The sequence below is a fragment of the Patella vulgata genome, chromosome 1 (assembly GCF_932274485.2).
Source record: "Patella vulgata chromosome 1, xgPatVulg1.2, whole genome shotgun sequence".
Taxonomy (NCBI): Eukaryota; Metazoa; Mollusca; class Gastropoda; family Patellidae; genus Patella; species Patella vulgata.
In genome coordinates this window covers 82723476-82748559 of record NC_065879.2, presented here as the reverse complement: position 1 = coordinate 82748559, position 25084 = coordinate 82723476, and the positions used below count along the sequence as shown (strand labels likewise).

Below are 25084 nucleotides of genomic sequence, written 5' to 3'. Positions count from 1 at the left end.
AACTCTTGTACTTTAGAGTTATGCCCCTTAGGAATATGGAGTCATTTAATGAAATTTAACAATTTTTCATTTTCTAGACTGAATATAATAAAAACTTCACAAATTCTGACCGGTAAATATATATACACTTTGGCATTAAAAACACCACCCGTTTGAAAGATGTAAATAGGCACACCAAGGTCCTAATAAAGATCAATATCGCACCAGGCATTGTTATTGATTGAAATGGACCAATTTTGAATATTAATTCGTGTTTTTAATTTCGAATATTATGTATAATGTTTAGCGCCTTTAAATAAAACTCTCAGAACTGACAGAATTCAGGACATGCTAAAATAATACAAATATTTAATGAAATGAGTGACCGTTGCGTTTTTGACATGTACCAGTACCGTAGTTCTTCCAAAATTAGCTAGAATTTCAAATAAAATATTAAAATTTTTAGTAATGTGGACAAATATTTGATTTTAGATTTGGGATGAAAATGAAATGAAGTGGGGTTTAACCTCTTACTGTTCTGCTCCGACTGGGCTAATGGAGACGGGCATACTATACAGTGTGTTGTCCGGGCAGCGACACTATGGCTTACTCTTATGTTGAATTCCAACTGCCAAGGGATCTTTTACGTGCATGTCAATGTGTACACAGGACCTCAGTTTTTCATCCCATCTGAATGACTAGACAGCTTTCCTTGTCAGGCCTTCCGTCCTGCAACACTGACAAGGGGAAACCCCGTCGGAAAATCCAGATGAAGTTTCTCGGCCAAAGCAGGGATCGAACAGGCGAGTCAGCATCTTACCGACTTACCCAGCGGGGGGGGGGGAAGGGGTTGGATGGCTAAATGGGTAGCATGTGTGCGCTGTATCATAAAATCTGTCATTGAGTCAACTGGCGTATTTTCGATTCACCGGTTGTAAGTGACAAGGAGTAGGGTCGCCTGTCCAACCTCGTGGGTTTTCTCCGGGTCCCTCCCACTACTAACGACCCCTACGTGCAACCAGATTATGGAAATAAAATTGAACCATATGTTAGTCCCGAAATGACCTAGTTTGTGTTGAGTGGACGTTAAACCCCATTTCTCTCTCTCTTTCTCTCTCTCACTTACCCACTGTGGCTCCCAAATTTGTGATAAAACAGCCCTATATAAAATGGATTTAATAATATACATTTTCTATTTCAGGCACTTCCACTACATGTAACTATGGAAACGTGTATAAATATAAAAACTGAACCTGTAGCAGTAGAAGAAGAGGAAACCAATATAACATTCCATCAATGTACTGTCTGTGATGAAATATTTGATACCTTAGCTGAAGTTCAACGTCATGGTGTTATTCATGAAACTTCTTCACAATCAACCGAAAATAGCGATAATACTTTAGTAACCAGACCAGTAAAAACTGAACCAACATCCACTGAAACTGAAGTAAATGATAACTTATCTAATTCAGTCGCTTGTGTTGAATATGAAAGAGCAGGAAGTCCTGATTTCGACATTCCCCTGACATGCGTTAACACTGATAAAATGGAAAGTAGCAGGGTTAAAGTAATTGTCCCTGAAGGACCAGAGAGTCCTGATTGTGACGTTCCTGTGACGTTTGCTAATAGGCCTACTTTTAAAACCGGAAGTACCAGTGCCGAATCAAACACCCATGTTTTATTTGATACTTCCGAAATTCCCCCCTTACCTTTACCTGTGCCACTTTCGTTAATCAAGTCGGAAAAATCAGATATTGATGGTATGTCACAGAGACAAAGTGGATCTACAGCTGGTACCGAAAAACCTCGACCAAATGGTAAATCGTCGGCCTGCTGTAAAGTTTGTAATAAGGTTTTTACATGTAACAGTGCGCTGGAAATTCACAGCCGCGGCCATACTGGTGAAAAACCATTCAAGTGTGAAGTTTGTGGAAAAGCTTTTGGTCGGATCGATTCCTTACGGAAACATCACAGCATTCATACCGGTGAAAAACCATTTAAGTGCGAAACTTGTGGTAAATGTTTCAGGCAAAGTGACGGGTTGATGAAACACGAACGACAGCATTCAGGAGAAAAACCCTATAAGTGTAATTATTGTGGGAAGTTCTTCCGCAATCAGAGTTCAATATTAGTGCACATTAGAACGCATACAGGGGTGAAGAATTATTCATGTGATACATGTGGTAAATCGTTTAGTCAGAGCGGCCATCTTACTTCCCATGCTAAAACACATTCACAGGATAAAAAACCATTTCAGTGCAGTAAATGTGGAGTAAGTTTTGCTCAGTCTAAAAGTTTGAAAAATCATGAAAAAACTCACGAGTGAATTACAGAATAGAAATTTTGTGTAATTTTTTATAAGCTCACATCTGGCAATTTGGATGGTATGAAAAGTTTTTAATAAGCTCACGTCTGATTGTCCATCTAACCTGCAGTGCTGACATGGAAAATATGTCTTGTATTTGGGATAGGATGAAAACCGAGGTTTACCCATGTACACGAAAATGTAGACTTAACCGTTGGAATAGGGTGAAGAGTAGGCAGGGCCTAATTTAACACATGTTCCTAAACCAATTACTGCAAGTTTTACAACATCTGGACGTTGCTAGATTACTTTACAATTCCCAAACTTATAGCTATCTTATCTGCAGACACGTGAACAGTAGCGTGCAATCAGAGGTTGTGACATAGCGACCTCCATGGAAGCTTTGACATTGAACAAACCTTGAACTTTGCAACTCGATTATCACAGGTAGACATTTTAGCTGGAATGCGCGAGTCTTGGTATTCATGATGATCGAGGAATCTGATAGGCTCACAAGCTGGGCTTGTACCCAATCGAAATTTGTGCCGAAATATGCAAGGTATTACGTGAAGGCCTTGATAAGATGTACGGAGTTAAAGCGAGATCATTCTTTCTATTGAAGATGATTTTAACATGCCTACAGGCATGAACGTGACTCTGGATAAAAAATCTGTGCTTTGAAAATCTGAAATCCATGATTTGAAAAAATGCTATGTAGCCTTGTGAATCTGGCAAGATTGTATGGGGAAACTTAGCTATCATTTTGATCATCAACCACTTTTGAATTCTGTTTCAAAAGTTTTGTATTGTTGACGTATTCCCACCATCACCTAAAACACGAAAATTACATAGCAGGACATCATCAGGTGTGGGAGAGATTTAGCGAGAGAGCGAGAGAAAGAGATTGACACAAACTAGGTCATTTCAGGACTAACATATGGTTCAATTTTATCTCCATAATTCACTTGCGCATAGGGGTCTTTAGCAGGGGTAGGAGAGTGGAGAACCCGGAGAAAACCCACAGAGGTTAGACAAGCGACCCTACTCCTTGTCAGGTAAAAACAGCAAATCAAAACCATACCACTGGACTCAATGACAGAGCTTATGATTTCACACCCACATTTGACCATAGAAAAAAACAAATAACAGTTTACTAGTCTCAAAATAAACAAAGTATAGTCATCCGCAATTCCTTGTGACTACTTTTCACTTTTTGAAATCATTTATAAGATCAAGCAATCTGGTTAAAATACAGATCTATATTTCGTTTCGTTTTTTTATACTTTCAATGGCCTACACTACATGAAGATCTGACAAGTTATAGCGATAGGTCACGTCAGGGGTCAAAAGACCGACTTATGACCCTATGATGTCAGACATTTGATTAACCAATCAGCATTGATGTTACTAGTGGATTACCCACAGTTCCGTGCAAAACATGCCTAAAGCTCGCCATAACAGACCATTTCATCGGCTTATCCCTGACACCATTCAGAACACAAGTTAAATAACAACTCTTCCAGATTCAAGTGTACCGTAGTAAAGACAAGTAAAACATATTTTTATATGTGTTACATATTTTTTATAACGCTGAATATTCATTAAATTATTTAATGAATTCATTGGAAGGAATTTATTATTATTATATATAATATGAAAATGGCTAGACCTTTTTGATCTGAATCAAAATTAAAATGGTAGATTTCATTGGATATAAATGTTCTATCATGTAATGTGTTATGTGTAATATATGTATTTAGAACATTTGGTCTAATGTGCTTGCACAAAGCTTTATTTAAAATGTAAAGTTATTGTTCAAATTTTACAAAATGTTGTTTTAAAGTAGCTGAGTCTCAATATCATCCAAAGACTTCGACATTGAAAACACAAATTATTTGTCAATTTAAATCAACATTGATGTTGTGATCTTACTGGGAAAAGATGGGCTTTTGATATTTAAGACAAAATAAACATATTACCATTGGTACACGAATCGTGTACCATAATGCATTTCAGTGCTGAATATAACTGATTAGAATTTACAGTAAAGGCAGAGACGATTGAATGTAAATCAGTTTATGTACATTCATGTTACATTATGATATGTGTTGCGACGCATTTGTGTCAATTTCTAGGTCCCGAATATTAGCGATTTAGCTCCTTTAGGAGAGAGGGGGGCTTTTGTCAAACGTACAAGCTCTTCAAGCAACTGGTGTTTCGGTAACTGGCTTTAACTGAATGCAACTGAAAATGGTCGACCTGAGCACCTCTATAACTAGTTCCAGTCTGTTGAAGCCAGTTGTTTTAACTTTCTGCAACTAGCTTCAATTTGCGTCAACTAGTTGCCATCGACGTAAGCATTCTTACAACTGACGTCAACTTGTTTCAATGGAAATAATATCATGTGACTTTATAAATAAGCAAAATTGAAACGAACAAAGACTGACCATGTCGTTACATGCTTCATCTAAGGTATTCGCCATAGGAGATTAGATAAAGAGCTGGCAGTTCTCACTATAATAGTTAACAACTAAATGATGTAAAGGGAATATGCTGAAAATTTAAGCCAAATTGATCCACTCTGAACCGAGATATTAGCGTATGAAAATTGAATGTTAGGCCTAGCTTCGATCATCAGATCAGATTCAAAACCAGTGAAAATCTGACATATAAGTTGATCAAGGTCTTTTCATGTTAATAAATGTCTAATTAATAGTATAGTTTATATACATTTAAAATAAGATGTGACGTCATCCTTTGATGTTGGCGTACCATTATTTCCAATAATGTACGGGCAACTTGCCAATCGTACATTATCTATACCAGATGAAATATTGGACTCACGTGATGGTGTCTGTATTTTAAATTGTTTCATGGTCTCAAGCTAAAGACATTGCGTAATATATTGAAACAACACTCAGCTGACGCCTTGTGCTTTATCAATATATTACTAAATGTCTCGGTCTCGAACATTAAACCATACATAACATTTCAGGGCCAAAAGAAAGTCCCGCGATAGGGAGATCTAGCTCTTGAATAATGTATGTTTAAGTGTAACTGATACATGTAATCGATGTCAAGTCAACATGAACAGTCTGAATTCAGTTGGTAATATGATCAACATAAGCACACTGATTGGAACTACAGCTGCTTTGAGTTGTGGGGGGTTGGATGGCCGAATGGTTAGCACGTGCGTGCTGTACCATAAAGTCTGTCATTGAGTCAACTGGCGTGGTTTCGAATCCCCGGTTGTACGTGACAAGGAGTAGGGTCGCCTGTCCAACTTCGTGGGTTTTCTCCGGGTCCTCCGGTTTCCTTCCACTGCTAAAGACCCCTACGTGCAAGCGAATTATTGAAATAAAATTAAACCATGTTAGCGAAATAACCTAGTTTGTGTCGAGTGGACGTTAAACCCCATTTCTCTCTCTCGCTTTGAGTTGCGGTCGACATAATCCACCCCTTAATGTGTACATGTATAATTCTAATGCAACATTTACATTGTATATATTATATGTGTAAGACTGTAATATGCATATCTATACAGAAATATAAACAAGTTCAGGTTGTTTTATTATCAATCTGGTTAAAATACAGAACTATATTTCGTTTCGTTTTTTTATTCTTTCGATGGCCTACACTACATGAAGATCTAACCGATTGTAGCGATAGGTCGCGTCAGAGGTCATACGAGCAGCTTTTGACTATATGACGTCAGACATTTGATTAACCAATCAGCATTGATGTTACTTGTGGATTATACCCACAGTTCCGTGCAAAACGCGCCTAAAGCTCGCTGTAACAGACCGCTTCATTAGCTATTCCTTCACATTATTCAGAACACGTCAATGATAACAACTCTTCCAGATCCTAGTGTGGTAAAGACAAGTAAAACAAAATTTAGAACTATAAAAACAAAACGAAATAGGATCTGTGTTTTCATCAGATTGTTTTGTTATGGAATAAGAGGTTATTGTTGTTGTATTCAGTCATGTGTTGTGTGTTCAACTTGTTGTCAGTAAAATATTTATGTCAAGAGGTTTTTTTTTGTTGTCTGTTAAAATATATCTATACTAATATTTGTGACTGTCGTTTGTCTGTCTGTCTGTCTGTCTGTTCGGGGTTGGCGGCTACACTAGGTCTGCCCCGAATCTGAAATTTGGGGTATAGAGGTCGCTCGGACCGGGGAGTAACATAGGCCAGGTGGCGTTAGTCTTCCACTTCCGGTTTCGGAGTTATGACCCCCGAGCGAAGCCGGGTATCCTGCTAGTGAAACATAAAATTATGGTATGAACATTGTATACAGGATTTTCCGACGTGGTTTCCCCTTGTCAGTGGTGCAGAACGGAGGGCCTGACAAGGACAGCTGTCTAGTCCTTTGGATGAGAGGAAAAACCGAGGTCCCATGTATATATTGGAATGCACGTAAAAGATCCCTTGGCAGTTGGAATTCGAAATAAGAGTAGGCGATAGTGCCGCTGCCCGGGCAAAATTTCCCTCATAGCACACTGTATGGGCCTATGCCCGTCTTTATTAGCCCAGTATAGGAGCAGAACAGTAGGACGTTAAACCACAGTTCATTTCATTTCACATAGGCCAAGGCAATACTGAATAAACAATAGGCCTAAAATGTTTTTTGTCCGATCTTGTGACAGTCAATTCCTTTTATGAATAGCTTGTTTCAGACATATATCCTCTCACTGTATGATATAACAACCTTTCAGCTTAAACTGGTGTATCAATGAGTTGAAAGTTAACCATTGCAAATATCTGTGTTAAAATTATATTTGAAATTTGTTTAACCAATTCTGCAACACATGTAATATTGGTGTAGTATATATCTTTGTTTATACACCCACATATCAATTTTGGCATATTATACTGTTGCCCTGTTTGTCCGTCCACTGGGTGTGAAATGTGAATCATTCCGATCGTGAGAGGACGAGCATTATCAATATACAGCTTTTCGGGACTTTCCCTTCCTTGGTTAATTCTCCCTTTTTCGAACGCAATAGCTGCTGTGTCTATTCTTAATTGATCTTTTTCAAATTTGCCCAATCTTATACTGAATTCCAGCTGCCAATGGATCTTTCAAGTGCACGCCAATGTAAACACGAGACCTCAGGTTTTGTTCCATCCAAACAACTAGACAGCCGTCCTTGTTAGGCCCCTTTTCCTGCAACACTGACAAGAGGAAACCACGTTGGAAAATCCCGATGAACTTTCTCGGCCAGTGCAGGTATCGGACAAACGACCTCCAGGCTAGCGAGTGGCTTCCCCGAAATCTTAAAGGCTCAATACCACTCTTGTTGTAACTGAATATGTCCCAATCTTTATTCTGGTCAACAAATTGTACTATTTTGGAATATTTCAATTAATTGATGATACAAATTTCATCTTAACACACCTTATTTAAAAATTTTGAAAAATTCAACATAATGGTTTGAAACGTCTAACGTAAACCTTTTCAAATGAAACTTCGATTAAAAAGTCGTTCGGATGGGACGAAAAACCGAGGTCCCGTGTACTCATTGGCGTGCACGTAAAAGATCCCTTGGCAGTTGGAATTCGATATAAGAGTAGGCCGTAGTGCCGCTGTCCGGGCAAAATTTCCCTCATAGCACACTGTATGGCGTATGCCCGTCTTCATTAGCCCAGGTTAGGAGCAGAACAGTTGGACGTTAAACCCCATTTCATTTCATTTCATTTCGATTAAAAAATATTTTCGAACCCTCTGGACAAGTAAAATAGGATGTAATGGATAATTTACACAACAGGTAGGACACTTAAACATCTAGTACTTAGATAGAGATATTATTTATTTTCTGGAGCTTTTAAGCCAGCAAGAGTGTTATTGTCCCTTTAAAAGGGTTACTGTTCAATCCAAACGACTCAATGTTTTGACAATGTTTATACACCATTCCTCTATATTTTGGCAAATTTTATATGTACACAGACACAGACTTTTATTTCTGAGACTCTGTTAAAATCTGGATGGTCCTTTTAAGTAAGGGGAGTTGGATGGCTGAATGGTTAGCGTGCGCGCGCTGTATCATAAAGTCTGTTATTGAGTCGACTGTCGTGGTTTCGAATCCCCGATTGTACGTGACAAGGAGTAGGGTCGGCTGTCCAGCCTCGTGGGTTTTCTCTGGGTCCTCCGGTTTCCTCCCGATGCTAAAGACCCCTACGCGCAAGAGAATTATGTAAATAAAATTAAACTATATGTTTGTGTCGAGTGGACGTTAAACCCAATCTCTCTCTCTCTCTCTCTCTCTCTCTCGCTCTCCTTTAAAGTAATGGCCACGTAATCATGTAATGGTTAATTACATTTTATGGCACATATAAATATTTCCAATATGACCTGCCTCAAATTTTAATATTTATAGCATCAAAGAAGCAAATAATATTAAAGGACCTAAGTCCGTAACTCAAAATCCTCGACATCGAAAACACGAATTATTGGTCAATTTACATCAACATTAATGATGTAAACTTATCGGGAAAAGATGAGCCTCTGACATCCGATATTTAAGATAAAATAATTTTTTTAACATTGGTACACGAATCGTGTACCATAATGCGTTTCAGCCTCAGTTGTATTGACAGACTCGAGGGACGAGGCTAGACACATTGCACCAAATCAAATGGAGTTATGTAGACTAGAATAACTAGACGCTAGAAATTTGCACTGGATTGAGATTGCTGACTTATTTCGCCGAACATAACTGATTTGAAATTGGAGTAAAAACGGAAACCATTAAATGTAAATCAGTTTATATACATTCATATTACAGTATTATATGCATTGCGACCCACTTTTGTGAATTTCTAGGTCCCAAATGTTAGCGATTTAGCTCCTTTAATAATAATAAGACATGCAGAATAATGAAAAGTACGTTTCATGGATTCCGTTTTGCTTTTCGGAAGGAAAAGAGATTTACTACATTTTTGGAAACAAGAGATTTTTCAATAAATTTTCCATAAATGTTTTTGCATGAGGTCTTACTTATTATAGTATTCAAAATGTAAACCGAGAGCAATTTCATTTTACCATTATACAATTATATTTCTATGATATATGATCTCATTTTCGAAAGCACATTGCCCGAAAAAATTGGACGATACACTGAATCTTGCGCCCACATCCGCTCCCCCGGCTCCTACGCCTATGACCGTAGCGCCGCTTTCCAGGAAATCGTCCCCATAGCACACTGTATGGCATATAATGCCCGTCTTTATTTGCCCAGTCGAAATCTTAGAAGGGGGTTGGATGGCCGAATGGTTAAAGCGTACGTGTTGTATCATAAGGACTGTCATTGAGTCAAGTGGCGTGGTTTCTATTCCCCGCGTGTACGTGACAAAGAGTAGGGCACCTGTTCAAAGACCCCTAAACGTGCAAGCGAATTATTGAAATAAAATTGCACCTAATGTTAGTCCCGAAATGACCTAGTCTGTGTCGAGTGGAGTTAAGTCACTCTCTCTCTCTCTCTCTCTCTCTCTCTCTCTCTCTCATCTTTGTTACAGATCAACAGTGGCCAAGATCTCTGTGTTAAAATTATATCTGAAATGTGTTTAACCCGACCAATCACACATATAAAATACTGGGTGACACCGACATTATCCTTTAGGATATGTTTATGGGAAATAAAACAGCCCAGTCAATTTCATTCATTCATTATATCACGGATACGACCTCGGCCAGCGATTAAGTATTTTAAAGTTATTGTCCTCTGGCGCTAAGCTATTGTTTCAATGAATTAACCAGCTAGGTTTCTAAGAAACACATTTAGTGACAGGTAGCTTTAACACTAATTATTTAATCTGGCGTAATTAACGCCATGAGTAGTCCAGTCGGTGCATAAAAGCAGAAAGTTAAATCGCATTTCATTTTTCGTAATTAACACCTGAAACACGCCTTTTATTAGCCCGTGTTGTTATAAACACTCCTATGATAATGGTGCCTTATTACGTCATATATAAGTTATTATTTTTACTAATTATACCCTGTATAGCCCATTATACGTCATTGAATGTATTCTATTTTTAGAAACCAATCTTTCCATGACGGTTGATATTGGTGTATATGTCCAGCCTAATCTATCCTACTTGTGATAAGCAGTAATTGTATTTAATATAATTGATAATTGTGGCATATACCCCCCAAAAAACAAAAAAACAAAAAAAGAAAATGGTGTAGTTATTTAAAATTTACGTATTAAATTTTATATTTTTTAGCAAAAGGGGTCAGAAAAAAATGCAAATATTCAAACTTTACATATCAGAATTTGTATTTTTTTATTTTTTTTTGGCAAAAGAGGTGGATTTTAACATTTACAGAAAATAAAATTGGAGTGACACGTTAGAATTTACGTCTTAGTTGAAAATAAACACCCAAAATATGTACGGAATGTTGAATATCTCACAAACTTTAATTTATTCAGATTTAAATGATTTATTTAAAACTTTCCAGGGAGCCACGGTGAGACGTTGGTTCGTTAACCTGGAGCTTCCATGTTCGATTCCTGTGTTACTGTTAACCGAGAAAGTTCAGCGGTGTTTTACGGCGTGGTTGCCCATTGTCAGAGGTGCAGAGCGGAGGTCCTGGCAAGGGACAGCGTAAGTCCTTCGGGTGGGACGAAAAGCAGTGGTCCCGTGTATACATTGGCGTGCACGTGAAAGATCTTTTGACAGTTGGAATACGATATAAGAGTAGGCCATAGTGCCGCTGCCCGGGCAAAATTTCCCCCATTGTGTACACATGGCGTATGCTCCAGTCGGAGCAGAACAGTAGGACGTTAAACCCCATTTCATTCATTTCATTTATAATACCTAAATATTTATTGAATAAGTATTGTTAGGACCCCACCTCCCGAACCTAATGACTTTCTTCGGCCTGTCAGGTCAAGCCAAACATTTTTTCTAAAAATAGCTTTTATCTATTCAATGAACGGATTATCGCGGTTTTAATCTGTGAGGTGAGGGGGTTAGTGGTCTACACACATACGTCATTATGGGTGCTATTTAAAACAGGGAGCTTAGGGTGATTGTATCAAAGCCACGGGCAGGTCCTGACTGGCAGACGTAGACACGATCTTGTAAAACTTGGAAAGGAAATTAGCTTGATATATAACAATATATGGAAAATAATAATTGAGCTCTTGAAATTAGAAGTCTGTGTAGGTTTAAGGCTTGTGAAACTAGAAGTTTGTGTAGTTTTAAGGAATGATCATGAAGGTTTTCATATTATTAGCACTGTGTGGGACACTGGCAACAGCTTTCCCCCAAAATGACAAAGCAATGGAACATTACGGTAAGTGTATGCTAAATTATTTTAAGTTTTGTTTTTCAACCAAGCCCTTATAAACAAAAGGGCACCTATAACGCGAAAAATCCCTTTTAATAAGAAACTATGACTACGTGAACGAGGTTATAAAATAAATGGTCTGAATCCGATTCAGGGGCAAATAACTCATCTAAAAATGATCCTTATAAGACATATAGAAGTAGATTTCACAAATTATAAACACTTATATGAATATACTACTTCTGAATTTATTAACATGCTACGGTTCGATATACATACAGATATCGTTATTTTCTTGATAACGATATCTGTATGTGTATCGAAACGTAGCACGTTAATAAAATTCAGAAGTAGTATAATATCCATAACAGAGTTTTTACCATCTTAAAATGATTCTTTATTAGTACTAGATAAGCGTGCGTGTTGTATTTTACGTCCGCTTCCACCGAGGTGATATCGCAGACGTGGCTCTTTCACCAAAAGCGTTATATGGAAAAAAATCAGTTTTTCAAGCGACCGCTATAGCTTACTTACTTAGGGAGGTGGGTTGTCGCTCCAGACGGCACTTTGGGGAAGCCGACACTTTCGGTCTACTGTACTACAAAACAAATCTATTTGTCAATTGGGACAATTCTATTTTTACGACCAAAATATTGTTTTAGTTAAAAAAAAGTTTAAGTGTGTTTGAGATGTGTTTGGTGGGTTAAATGTAGGAGGCGTTTATGGCACAAGGTCTAGCTATAGACACCACTGAGCAGCCTTCACTTTAAAAAATAACACATCAGCATATTCCATTAATCAACAGCACAATATCTATATTCTATTGTGGCCTACATCAGATTGTTTAAAGGGACTATCCCGATTTTAACAGAGTCTCAAAAATAAAAATCCGTGTACGTATGAAATTTAAGCGCCAAAATATAGAGGAATGGTGTATTTACCTTGTCTGAAAATTTCAGTTCAAAATATTGATTCGTTTGGTCGTGAAAATCAAAGCCGGTTATCCGGACACGTAACCGTTTTAAGAGTGTATCCGCGAGAAGACCATGCAAAAATCGCAAAAAGTGCTAAGATGGGGGGTCGGTAGTTTTTGATCAAACTTATGGTATGACACCCCCTAGGGGCAAGAGGTAACATGCTGAAGTGGTTACAGTCTGCTGTCGCTCTAAAGGACTGTACAGGAATTATTCATTTTATGGGTAAAATTGCGGTTTTCACATGTGTATTTATTACCTTTTTTAAGCACAGACTGCATTTTATGGTGGAATAGCAACCTTCTAATTTTGACCCTGTCTGATAAAGCGGGTGGTCAACTTCTACCCCAGCACTAATTTGAAAAAAAAAATCAGTACATACTAATTTTGTGTGGACTTGTTTTAGGGTACCATATTCACATTGTCCTTATTGTGCAGAAAAAGATACACTGTAACTTTTTCTTTCATGGTCGCAAGTAGAATTTCTTTGGATGGTTTTGAAGTGCTAAGCACATAGTATCCATAGGTGTAAAAAAATGACCGGAATGCAACATACTTAAAATATACAGCTTATTGAAAAGTGCTAAAAATAAGCTTTTGTGATACATTTTTTTGCAAATTTAATTAGAGAAATAACATTTTTGACTTTTATACGTTTTCATCATATCCATAGCCATTATTTGTACCATGTTGTACTCTATATAAGTGTGTATTTGTATTTATTGTATATTTGGTATTGTCATATTGTCCCTTTAACATATTTGTTGTATTGTCTCTTTAAGATTTCATTTTCAAACAAGTTACCGAAAATGGCTACAAAATGTTTAATTTCAGAGCATGTTTCCACTATTCATTTTGGGACACATCCACTGATTTCTTCAATACAGAAATGTGGAAGCTTAAATATTAACGGCAACAAAGCCTAATTGCGTCGAAGTGGGTGACATTGAACAGTGTAGTATGGTAGCTACAGCTCTCGGGCACCGTCAGCTGCATCTTCAGGGCCGGATTTAGAATAAGAGAGGCCCTAGGCAAACCCCCTGAACAGGGCCCACGACATGGAACTTGGGGCCCTGGGACAAGCAACTCGGTGAGAGGGTGGGTCGGGGGAAGTCATGCGGTTGGTGGTTCGAATCTCACTTTTAGGTGAATTTTTCATTTTCGTTGGATTATTTTATTTAAAATAATGTCTATTTGAGAGTAATGGATATGTTTGTTAAGATTGAGCACGTCGAAACTCCAATGGAAGGTCGTGGACAACTGCAGAAGTCAATTCCTGTTGACGCCAGATGAGCCATGAACGATTACAGGCCTTTGAAAGTATTTTTTTTCAAGATATTTTTATAAAACAGATACTAATGTATTTTAGGGCTGGTAGTAAACACCATATGAATGAAAAGGAAAATAAATTGTTAGGGTTTTTTTTATCTACTACGGTTAATTATCTCCAAAATAGGGAAATTACAGGTTAATTTCATGGGTTATTGATTCCTTTACCTAGTTTTTGTCAAATCGATTCCGGTCATTTTTATTTTTTGTATCAAATGTTGGGAGGTTGCTTGTTCACGTGAGCATAAATTTTTTAAACCCACCCCATGAAAGAAGTAGCTATACGGCGTCAAACTTTGGGTGACGAAAAATGGGGAATTTAGACAGGCTTTGATATCCAGTCCGTATACAGATCTCGTTCGCCAGAATCGTCTCAAGTTAATATTGTGGTAACAGCACTGAGTCATCGATACACTGTGTGAGTTTGGTATTTCTGCTACGTATAGTAAAGGTGTAAAGACTTGCCAAAGTTGGTATTTGAGAAAAGACAGATTTTGGCAATTTCACCAAATGAAAAATGTTTTTTCAATTTTCTCATACAGGAATTGAAAGATTTATCTAATATTGCACATTTATGTGTTTTGGGACTATCCCAACTTATAAACCAAATTTGGTCAAAATCTTTGATTGAAGCCTTAGCACCTTCTGCATGGTTTTCTCGCGGACACGCTCTTAAGATTTGGTGACAATTTTGTCGTGGGATGACCTGATAATCTATCACCGTTCCTTTAGAGGTCAAAACAGTACGCGATGCATGTTCTGTACTTGATAAGGAATGGTAAATTTCTCCTACATATTATGCTTATAAAATAAAAGCGTGGTTTTATCCAGACAACGTAATATAATACAGCTTGGGGCATTGTAGGTCTCCGTTTCCCCCTAACTTTCGGGCAGACGGGTAAAGTAAAAAAAAAAGAAGAAAAACGCATTTGCGGTAGTTAAATTTTCAAAATTTTCTTGGGGAGCGCGAGACCCATATACCCTGAAACGACTGACTGTTTGTTGGGGATTCAGGCTATATTGGACCACATTAAGTTGCTGTATTCACAGGCTGAAATAGCAGAAAAACACGTTTGCAGCAGTAAAATTTACAAAATGTTCCCCCGACGGTCCCGTCTCCGTGGACTGTAAACGATTGATTGGTTGATTGGAATTCGAGTCAGCCATTTTAATTAGGCTATAATATACCACTTTGAAGTTGCTGTATTCAGAGGCTGGGATTGCAGAAAAACGCGTTTGCAGCTGTCACACTTTCTTTGGGGTGGGGGGTGGGGTCCCTACACAGTAAGTCCCTCTCCTCCGCACTCCCAGAAGACCCGAAACCCGTCTGTAACCCGAAATTTTTTTCGGTATTTCGGATTCTGCCCCTCCGCCCCCCCCCCCGCCGCCCCCGCACCAATTGCCATCGTGTCCATATGTCTATGAGTACACGGCTCACATCCACCCACCCAAGACCGGCAATACATTAAAATCTGATAAAGACATTTTTTTTATTTGCATTTCAGAAGATGTAACTCTAGAACATGTTCGTTCTATCGATGGATCAAGATGGCGCCGTTCGGCTATCGATAATCTACCAGAAGAAATTCACTTTAAGTTGCCAATCAAGACAAATGACGTGTTATTGAGATTAAAGCGATCTGCCGTTGATATCAACCTTCCAGTTTACGTGGTGAGGTCCAACCGAGCTGAACGATTTAATTTACCAAATATAACGGTAGGTTGACTGAACTTTGACCCACCCCCTTCCCCAATCACCCACCCTGGGCTATTCAAAATTTAAATTTACGAGTTCATGTGGTGAGATTAAACCGAGCGGAACGACTTGATTCATAGGTACAATGAATGATAGAATGGTTAAATTCATCTCCCTGGGCTAACCAAAATCAAGCCTGCGTATATGAGGTGACTGAATTGTGCCTTTCAACAACAGAGAATTCGACACACCCAATTTAAACATACATCATGCAAGAGCTAAATCTGTCTATTGCAGGTCTTTCTTTGTGCCTGAAATGTTATATAAACTAGTAATTAGACATTTATTAACATGAAAAGACCTTAATCTACTCTCGATGTCATCTTATATGTCGGATTTTCTCCGGATTTGCTGCTCAACGCTCGTTGATGATTTAATCTAAAAGTGGATAATCGAGACTATGTTTTTTTTATCGTACTGACTTTAGTAATGATGATCGAGGCTAGGCCTAAAATTCAAACACTAATGTGTCGATTCAAAGTGGAGAAATTTGACTGGAATTTTCAGCATATTTCCTTTAAATTATCTAGTTTTTACCTATTATAGTGAGAACTGTCAGCTCTTTATCTAATCTTCCATATAAACGCATCTTTAAATAAAATAATTTAAATTTATCCATATAATGCATCGCTTTGTATCTCAAATGAATTAAACATTTGTTTAACGTATCCATTTTATGCAGAATGCAGCTGTTTATATTGATAATAATGCTACATTTTATACATGAAATATATAATTATAATATAACAGAATGCAGCTGTTTATATTGATAATAATGTTATATTTTATACATCAACTATATATAATTATAATATACTGTTCAGAATGCAGCTGTTTATATTGATAATAATGTTATATTTTATACATCAACTATATATAATTATAATATAATGTTCAGAATGCAACTGTTTTTATTGATAATAATGTTATATTTTATACATGAACTATATGATTATAATATAATGTTCAGAATGCAGTTGTTTGTTATGATAATAATGTTACATTTTATACACGAACTATATGATTATAATATAATGTTCAGAATGCAGTTGTTTGTTATGATAATGATGTTACATTTTATACACGAACTATATGATTATAATATAATGTTCAGAATGCAGTTGTTTGTAATGATAATGATGTTATATTTTATAAATAAACTATATGATTATAATTTAACGGAATGCAGCTGCGTATATATAAACTACTATAAACTACATAATTATGTTATTAATAAAAACGTTTATATTTAAACTATTATATTTATAATATTACAGAATGCAGTTGTTTATATTGATAATAATGTTTATGTATTATAGAATGCTGCTGTCTATACAGATAATAATGCCGCTGCCTCGGTTGTCGTCACTGATAACATGCAAGAATATTCAGTGGTAAGAAATACTTATTATTATACAACCAAAAATTAATTAGAAATGAAGTGGGGGTTTAACGTCCTACTGTTCTGCACAGACTGGGCTAATGAAGACGGTATTAGATTCCGAAAACGACGACGACTTCACCTCGTTCTCATTCCTATTATCGTACTCGGAACGCAACTGAACCGCTTTAATAATTTAATTTGTCAGGATAATGAAAGAGTGCTTTATTTACATGTTGTTATATACTCTTAAAAAAAAGTAGGGGATATTCAGAAACAAAACAAAACTGCGGAAATGCACTTATTAGAGGTTACCAGTGTATGTTAATAACAGGCCAATTGCCTACACATGAACATAAACAGTTCATATGGGCGACTTATCTGGCGGCCCCATTTCACTCGCAAAGAGATACACTGTCAAAAGTGAAAATGGACGTTTTTGATTTTTGTCTTAATAATGAGTATTTGCTCCACCAATCCTCAGACATTCAGCAATTCGTCGAGGCATGCTCCTAATAAACCGTCCAATCACGATTTGGGTCAATCTGACCCACTCCTCTTGCAGTGCCACGGCCAATTCTTGCAATGTTGTCGGTTGACGTTAACGTCGACTAACACGTCTTCCGATCAAATTAAAAGTAACACACTAAAGCAAAGATACGCTAAACAGTAATGCAAGAACCGATATGAAAGCAAAAATGGATAGGATAAACCAGCAAGCCGTAGTTTTCATCAACCCTTCCTTGAAGTGTCAAATTTGACAATGAACCCCTCCGTGTCGCAAGTGCAGGTCAGTGGTTCTGTTAGGGCGATAAGTTCTTCATCGGTGAACATACTCTCAAAGCATGTCAAGTGTCCATGACTATTTATCATATCACAACCTAGGTATTTGCATTTCAATATCCCCTACCTTTTTTGAAGATATATAAATCGTATTGTAAATAGAGACAGGTGTTTGGCATGAGCATTTTGCCTGTTCCCCGATCTCCCAGTCATTTAGTGAACGAAATATCTCTTATAAAAATTTATATCAACACGTGTCACAGTCTGATTAAAATACAGATCTATAAATGGAAACAGGTAATGAAGTGGGATTTAACATCCTACTGTTGCTCACCGACTGAGCGATAGATGGTATTGTTATACAATAAGTTAACGCTTAGAAATGAAATGGAGCTTAGCGTGTTACTTTTTGCAACAGTCGCTATGCAACGTGCTATGAGGGATATTTTGTCTTACGTATTGTTTTTATCTCAATTTCCACGGGGCCTCGCTTTTTCGTAAAACCCGAATAACTAGACAATATCCTTGTCGGGCCTTACACTCCTGCACCACAGACATAGAAGTATGCACTGGGCTAATGCTATTATTAATTATCATTGAAACAATTTATTTTCAGGAAGGAACCGTTGTCATTGGTAACACAGAATATTACATCACTCCAGATAACACCAAGGTCAAGTCATCGGGAAAAGGAAGAGGGCATAGGCTTAAAAGATTAAGAAACAAAATAACCTACAATGAAGACGGAATTGACAGAAACGGTAGGCGATTTAACACGTTATTTTGCTATTTTGTTTCAATTATCTTGAGAAACGTCCACTCGGTTGTACGTGACAAGGAGTAGGGTCTCATTTCCAACTTCGTGGGTTTTCTCCGGGTCCTCCAATTTCCTCCCACTGCCAAAGACCACTACGCGAAAGCGAATTATTGAAATAAAATTAAACCATATGTTAGTCCCGAAATGACCTAGTTTGTGTCGAGTGGACGTTACCCCCCCCCCCTCTCTCTTTCTCTCGTGCCAAACATATACCGTGGGTCAGATTTCTAGGATGTTCCAACCAGCCCAGTAATACCCAATGGCACTGGGAGGGACTGCCACTCGATTCCCCGCTTTTACGTGGCAAGGAGTAGGGTCGCCTGTCCAACCTCGTGAGTTTTCTCCGGGTCCTCCAGTTTTCCTCCCATTGCTAAAGTTATGGAAATAAGACTGAACCATGTATTGGTCCCGAAATGACATAGTTTGTGTCGAGTGGAAGTTAAACCCCATTTCTCTCTCTCTCTCTCTTTCAGCTGCCAAAAAACAAAGAAACAGAACATCAAAATTTGTCTCGAAGAAGGCACGGAAAATGAACAGAAATGGAAGAAGATTTCGAAATAAACGTTCTGTAGACGAGCACACAGTAGAGACATTTTTAATAGCTGATTTCTCCGTTTATAAAAAGTTTTTAGAAATGACGTCAGACGACACAAAGGCCAAGATAAACTTACGACAATATTACGCATTTCTTCTTAATTCTGTAAGTATCTGAAATGGGGGCGGGGCTTTAACGCCCACTCGACACAAACTAGGTAATTTGGGGATTAACATATGGTTCAAATTTATTTCAATAATTCGCTTGCGCGTAGGAGTCTCTAGCAGTGGGAAGATCCGGAAAAAAATTCACAATATTGCACAGGCGACACTACTCCTTGTCACGTACACGAGGGAATTGAAACCACACCACTCGACAGAAAGACAGACCTTATGATCCAAAGCGCACGCGGTAGATCATTCAGTATAGTCGAATACTCTTCGTCGAATTTCAACTACCAAAGCTTATTTTATTCTCACCTCCCCAATGCGCACATTGGAACCACGCTGGAAAATCCCAAGGAAATTTCTCGGCCAACATGTGGTTTGAACCCTAGATCTCCGCCAAGCTCACCGCCGGCTCCCGCTAAGGTCAGGGGGGGCGGACTACAGGTTTCCTTTGGCTCACATCGCGATGAAGAATATTTGTACAATGAGAAAACGAAACTAACTTGATTCACCAAAAAAAAAAAAAAAAAAAAAAAAATGTATATATATATGTAAACTTTTTCCCAATCTAGGCAAATGGGTACCTTAACAGCCCCCCCCCCCCTGAGCCTTAGTAAAACCCTAAAATTGTTGCTATAATTGTTGTTTTTATTACAGATTGATATACGTTATGCTACAGTACAAGAAGTTGATGAGGAATTCAGTATCAGAGTAGTTGCTACTGGTTTACTTATATTAGATGTGAGTATATTTTGAAATATCTGAAATGGAAATGGGGGTTGGATGGCTGAATGGTTAGCACGTGCGCACTTTATCATAAGGCCTGTCATTGAGTCAAGTGGCGTGGTTTCGAATCCCCGGTTGTACGTGACAAGGAGTAGGGTTGCCTGTCCAGCCTCGTGGGTTTTCTCTGGGTCCTCCGGTTTCCTCCCACTGCTAAAGACCCCTACGCGCAAGCGAATTATTGAAATAAAATTAAAAACCATATGTTAGTCCCGAAATGACCTAGTCTGTGTCGAGTGGACGTTAAACCCCATCTCTCTCTCTCTCTCCCTCTCTCTCTCTCTCTCTGAAATGGAAATACCGGGTAATAGCCTATACAGCGTTTGTGGGTGTTCAAGCTGGTAGTCTGTGGCCATATTAAACTTACGCTGTCTGTCTAATTAGCTCCGCTTGAGAAAAGACACTAAGCTAGTTGTCCGACATTTTGAGTCCTAGATCCACGATTTTAGCTGAAAACATTAAGTATTATTCGCGAATTTAGAGAAGTATTTATTCCGCTTCCATGAATGAAATTGAAAATGTTTATTGTGTGTATGACAAGTGTGAAACGGAGTAGAACCGCATTACAAAATAGTATACAAATTATTATGCAAGAGCTAAATCTGTCTATTGCAGGTCTTTCTTTAGGCCTGAAATGTTATATAAACTATTAATTAGACATTTTTAACATGAAAAGACCATAATCAACTCTCGGTTCGACATTTAAAAATTTAAAAATGGGAAAGCGAGGCTAAATCTCGAATATACCAGTGCCCTGTTTACCACAATGCACACATCTTGTACAAACTACAAACAGTGATAACTTGGCTCAGAATGAAGTAATTTGAATGAAATTTTCAATATTTTCCATTTTCATTATCTATTTTTGAGCTTTTATAGTAAGAATGGTCAGCTCTTTATCTAAATCTTACATAATGTATCTTTGAATAATTGTCAGACTCCAGTTTCTTCCGGTATAACAGAAACCACTAAAAATGGAGATGACATCGTAGACGTAATTCATGCCTTGAATTTAATGCAGTCGTGGGTACAAATACAGAGTTTCAACGGATATATACCGCGGAGTGATCATTATATGTTGTTTACAGAGTAAGTATACAGGGCGGACGGCGGACCGGGTAGCTCTGGGCCCTCGTACCATTTCGTATCATTGAGCCCCCCCCCCCCATTGCTGTGTAGAATACGAAATGAAATGAAATGAAATGGGGTTTAACGTCCTACTGTTCTGCTCCTAAACTGGGCTAATGAAGACGGGCATACGCCATACAGTGTGCTATGAAGGAAATTTTGCCCGGGCAGCGGCACTACCTACTCTTATATCGAATTCCAACTGCCAAGGGATCTTTTACGTGCACGCCAATGTGTACACATCTATCGTAGCAATGATCTCTGTGTACGGCCTACTCTTATATCGAATTCCAACTGCCAAGGGATCTTTTACGAGCACGCCAATGTGTACACGGGACCTCGGTTTTTCGTCCCAACCGAACGACTAGACAGCTGTCCTTGTCAGGCCCTCCGTCCTGCAGTGCAAAATACGTGACGAGAAACTCTTACACCCAACTCTTAGGTCATTTTCTTCTCTGATTTAGGTCGTTATATTTTTCGGTGGATACGAAGATGAATTTTATTTTATTTTGAAAAAAAAAAATATATATATGAGCCCTCTGGGTCCTCGCACCACGCCAGAGTATCCGAGGACCAGCCCACCCCTGTTTATGTACAACTAACTGTTGACATGTTGTTGCGCGGGAAGTCTTGAACCAGAAATAGTTTAACCCCAAAAAAACGAAAGTGGTGGGTAACGCCACAAGACTTACACAATTCCTTGACTGGAGCTGCCCTTATTCTATAAAATTTCAGCTCCAGGGCGGCCCTTGTGTAGTCGACAGTCCCGAACACATGGTTCAATTTTTTTTTTCAATAATTTTTTTTTTATAGATATGACATTGCTGTAGAACAAAGTATTGCTGTTGTTGGTATGTTTTCCTGAATTTTATTATTTTCCCATATAAATTTCTCCAATCAGGAAGTCTCGGGCTCGAATCCGGTGATGGCCGAGAAATTCGCTTGGAGATGTTCCGGCGTTGTTTCGCTTTGTCAGGAGGGGATGGGCGTGTCATTAGTGTCTAATATTTCGGATGGGACGAAAAACCAGGTTTCCATGTAGTTCACATGTTGGCGTGCATATATCAGAACCCAGTCGACGAAGAAAAGACGGGAACGCCGCTGTATTGACAAAATTCCCCTCATCATAAATTCGATTGGTAGGTTTACGTATATATGAAATCTGATATTTTAGAGCAATTCCGACAAAAAATATTTACACGGCTAAACCTATTTGTTAAGACCAGCTCAATTTTTGTCATGGTCGCTGAGACGTAAATAAGGTTAGGGCACGTGATTGTTGCTGAGATTGTAGGTTAGGGTTAGGTTAAGTAAGCATTGGGGCTAGGCCCAGGGTTAGGTTTAAGAATTTGGGGGAGAGGTTAAATCTCCACATATGCACTGACCTAGGATGATGAAAAGTTAGTTCGTGATATTTCCTAGTTTTATTAAAAATACATACAATACAAAAGCGATTTCACTGTTTTTTGGTGTTGGTGGCGCTAATGGTCTTCCTTGGATGATACTTCTGGTATTCTGGTATTTTTGTTTCTGAAGAAGAAAAAGAACAAATTTGAGGCTCTCGGGGGAGAGCCACATTAGTGTGGTTCCTACTACGAACTGGATTTACATATATTTACACATTTTAAAACTATTACCAGATTTTGTGTTCTATTTTTCCTATAGGTGTAGCGTACGTTGGCGCCACGTGCACTGAACAATCGATATCCATTATAGAAGATTTTTTCGGGGGACGTACAGGAGCTATAGCAGCACATGAACTTGGACACAGGTGAGACCTCATAAAATGTCATTAACCCTTTGGCGTTTGGTACACGTAAAAGACCGAATGTTAAAGGTTTAATAGCATCTCGTAAAATTATAACCCCTTCAGGGACGTAACTAGATCAGAGCAACGAGGGGGGGGGGGGTGCTGTAAAATTGACGGACAATGTACATGTATATCTATTGTTTTTATGGGCGACAATTCACAGTGGGGCGGGAGGCAAACTTTTTGCAGGGGGTTTCGCCCAGTTGCGCCACCCCCAACCCCCTATAATTACGGGCCTGAACCCATTCGCACGTAAATATTGACTACAACAGTTCCTTGAAGAAAATTGGAGAAATGATATACTTTATAACGGGGAACAATTGCTAAAAGTTTAATTGTAATGTATTATGAACTGACATTATGACGTCATGTTAATCAATGTTAAATACTATATTTAGTCAAGCCACACTGCATAATACGAAACTCCCACTATACAGGAACCGAAGATAAGGTCCAAGGAGAGGATCAAAGGTGTAGCCAGCACATCGCCCTGGGACCCATATATCTTTGAAAAAGTTATTATATCGCATAGCCGGTATTCGTGCCACAGATTGCCCAATAACCCCCGGCCCGATCCCTGTGGCTATACTCTGGCTATGTAGAGGTAAAGTTAGAAACAATATTTTGTTCATTGTCCAAGCACCGGTGTGTGTGTTTGTGTGTGTGCGTGGGGGTGTAGGGGGCAAAATCTGTCTTGCCCTAGAACGTACCAAATTCGCTCGGCGCACCTGCCCCCCCCCCCGATCCGCATTTATTGCTGGTTTATATTGTCCCATTGTTATCGAGAAGATATTTATATTTTTGTTGTTTGTTATTTTCTAGTCTTGGTGCCGGCCATGATGAAACGGAAGCTGGATTTTGTTCGGATTCAGAGAACTATATCATGGCAAGTTATTCGTCCTTCCCAGAAGAAGTAGAAAAAGCTGCAAGACCTTGGACCTTTTCCACTTGTTCTGTTGGCGCGTTTAAAAGATACATGTCCAGGTAAGATACCGTGGTGGCTCAGTGAGTAAGGTTCAGGTGGGAGATTTCGTGTTCGCTTCCGGTGTTAGCAGAGAAAAGTCCCCGTGGTTTCCGCTTGTCAGTAGTGTAGTGCGGAGGGCCTGACAAGGAACAGTGTCTAGTCGTTCGGGTGGGACGACAAATCAAAGTCCCGTGTACACATTGGTATGCGCATAAAAGAACCTTTGACAGTTGGAATTCCAAATAACAGTAGGCCATTAGTGCCGTTGTCCGGGCAAAATTTCCTTCGTAGCACACTTGACTGTGTGACGTATGCCCGACTTCATTAGTCCAGTCGGCGCCGAAAAGTTGGACGTTAAACCCATTTCATTTCATTTCTTCTATGTCGACAGGATCGACGATTATCTAACAACTACTCGTTTTTCTATTTTCATTAGTGTATCTTGTACAAAGACAACGGAAGCCACAGATTTTATTGGTGGTTTACAAGATTCTGCTGGTCAATTACTGGACGCGGATCGTCAATGTCAGATGGCTTTTGGCGCAAAATCAGTTTTATGTAGAGTAAGTTTGATTGTAATGTGCTTATATGGCATTTAGTAACTGAACTGGAGATACACGGACCACGTGCGCGCTGTATCATAAGGCCTGTCATTGAGTCAACTGGCGTGGTTTCGAATTCCCGAAGAAAACTACAAGGTTGGACAAGCAACCCTACTTCTTGTCACGTACAACCGGGGATTCGAAACCACGCCAGTTGACTCAATGACACCTCATGATACAGCGCGCACGTGCTAACCATTCGGCCATCCAACCCTCTCTTCGTGATCGTAATAACACTACAGAATAAATGGTTCTTACAACTTTATTGTTAAGCTGTAATGGCTTGGAACTCGTTCTCAATAATAATAACTGCTTGGAATATCCGGGTGAGCTCTGCCCAGCCTCGCTCAACACCCTGTTTTATAACCCCCTAATTTCTGCACGTCTTAGAGTTAGCCTTGACATTGATTTCTATCCCAAATATGGAATAAACCCCATTATTTCACAAGACCAGAGGAGGAAACATTACC

At 38.6% G+C, this 25084-nt stretch overlaps 1 protein-coding gene across 1 annotated transcript; it reads left to right on the top strand.

The window, feature by feature from the left end:
* Positions 1-26: 26 nt before the first annotated feature.
* Positions 27-5880, top strand: LOC126824696 (zinc finger protein 256-like). The gene is made up of 2 exons (XM_050554022.1): positions 27-112; positions 1181-5880. Exon 2 carries the CDS (start codon positions 1202-1204, stop codon positions 2303-2305), a length of 1104 nt encoding a protein of 367 aa, XP_050409979.1. The 5' UTR covers positions 27-112; positions 1181-1201; the 3' UTR covers positions 2306-5880.
* The last annotated feature ends 19204 nt before the right edge of the window (positions 5881-25084 follow it).

Coding starts and splice junctions, on each gene's coding strand:
- LOC126824696 (XM_050554022.1), top strand. CDS start 1,202: ATGGAAACGTGTATAAATATAAAAACTGAACCTGTAGCAGTAGAAGAA.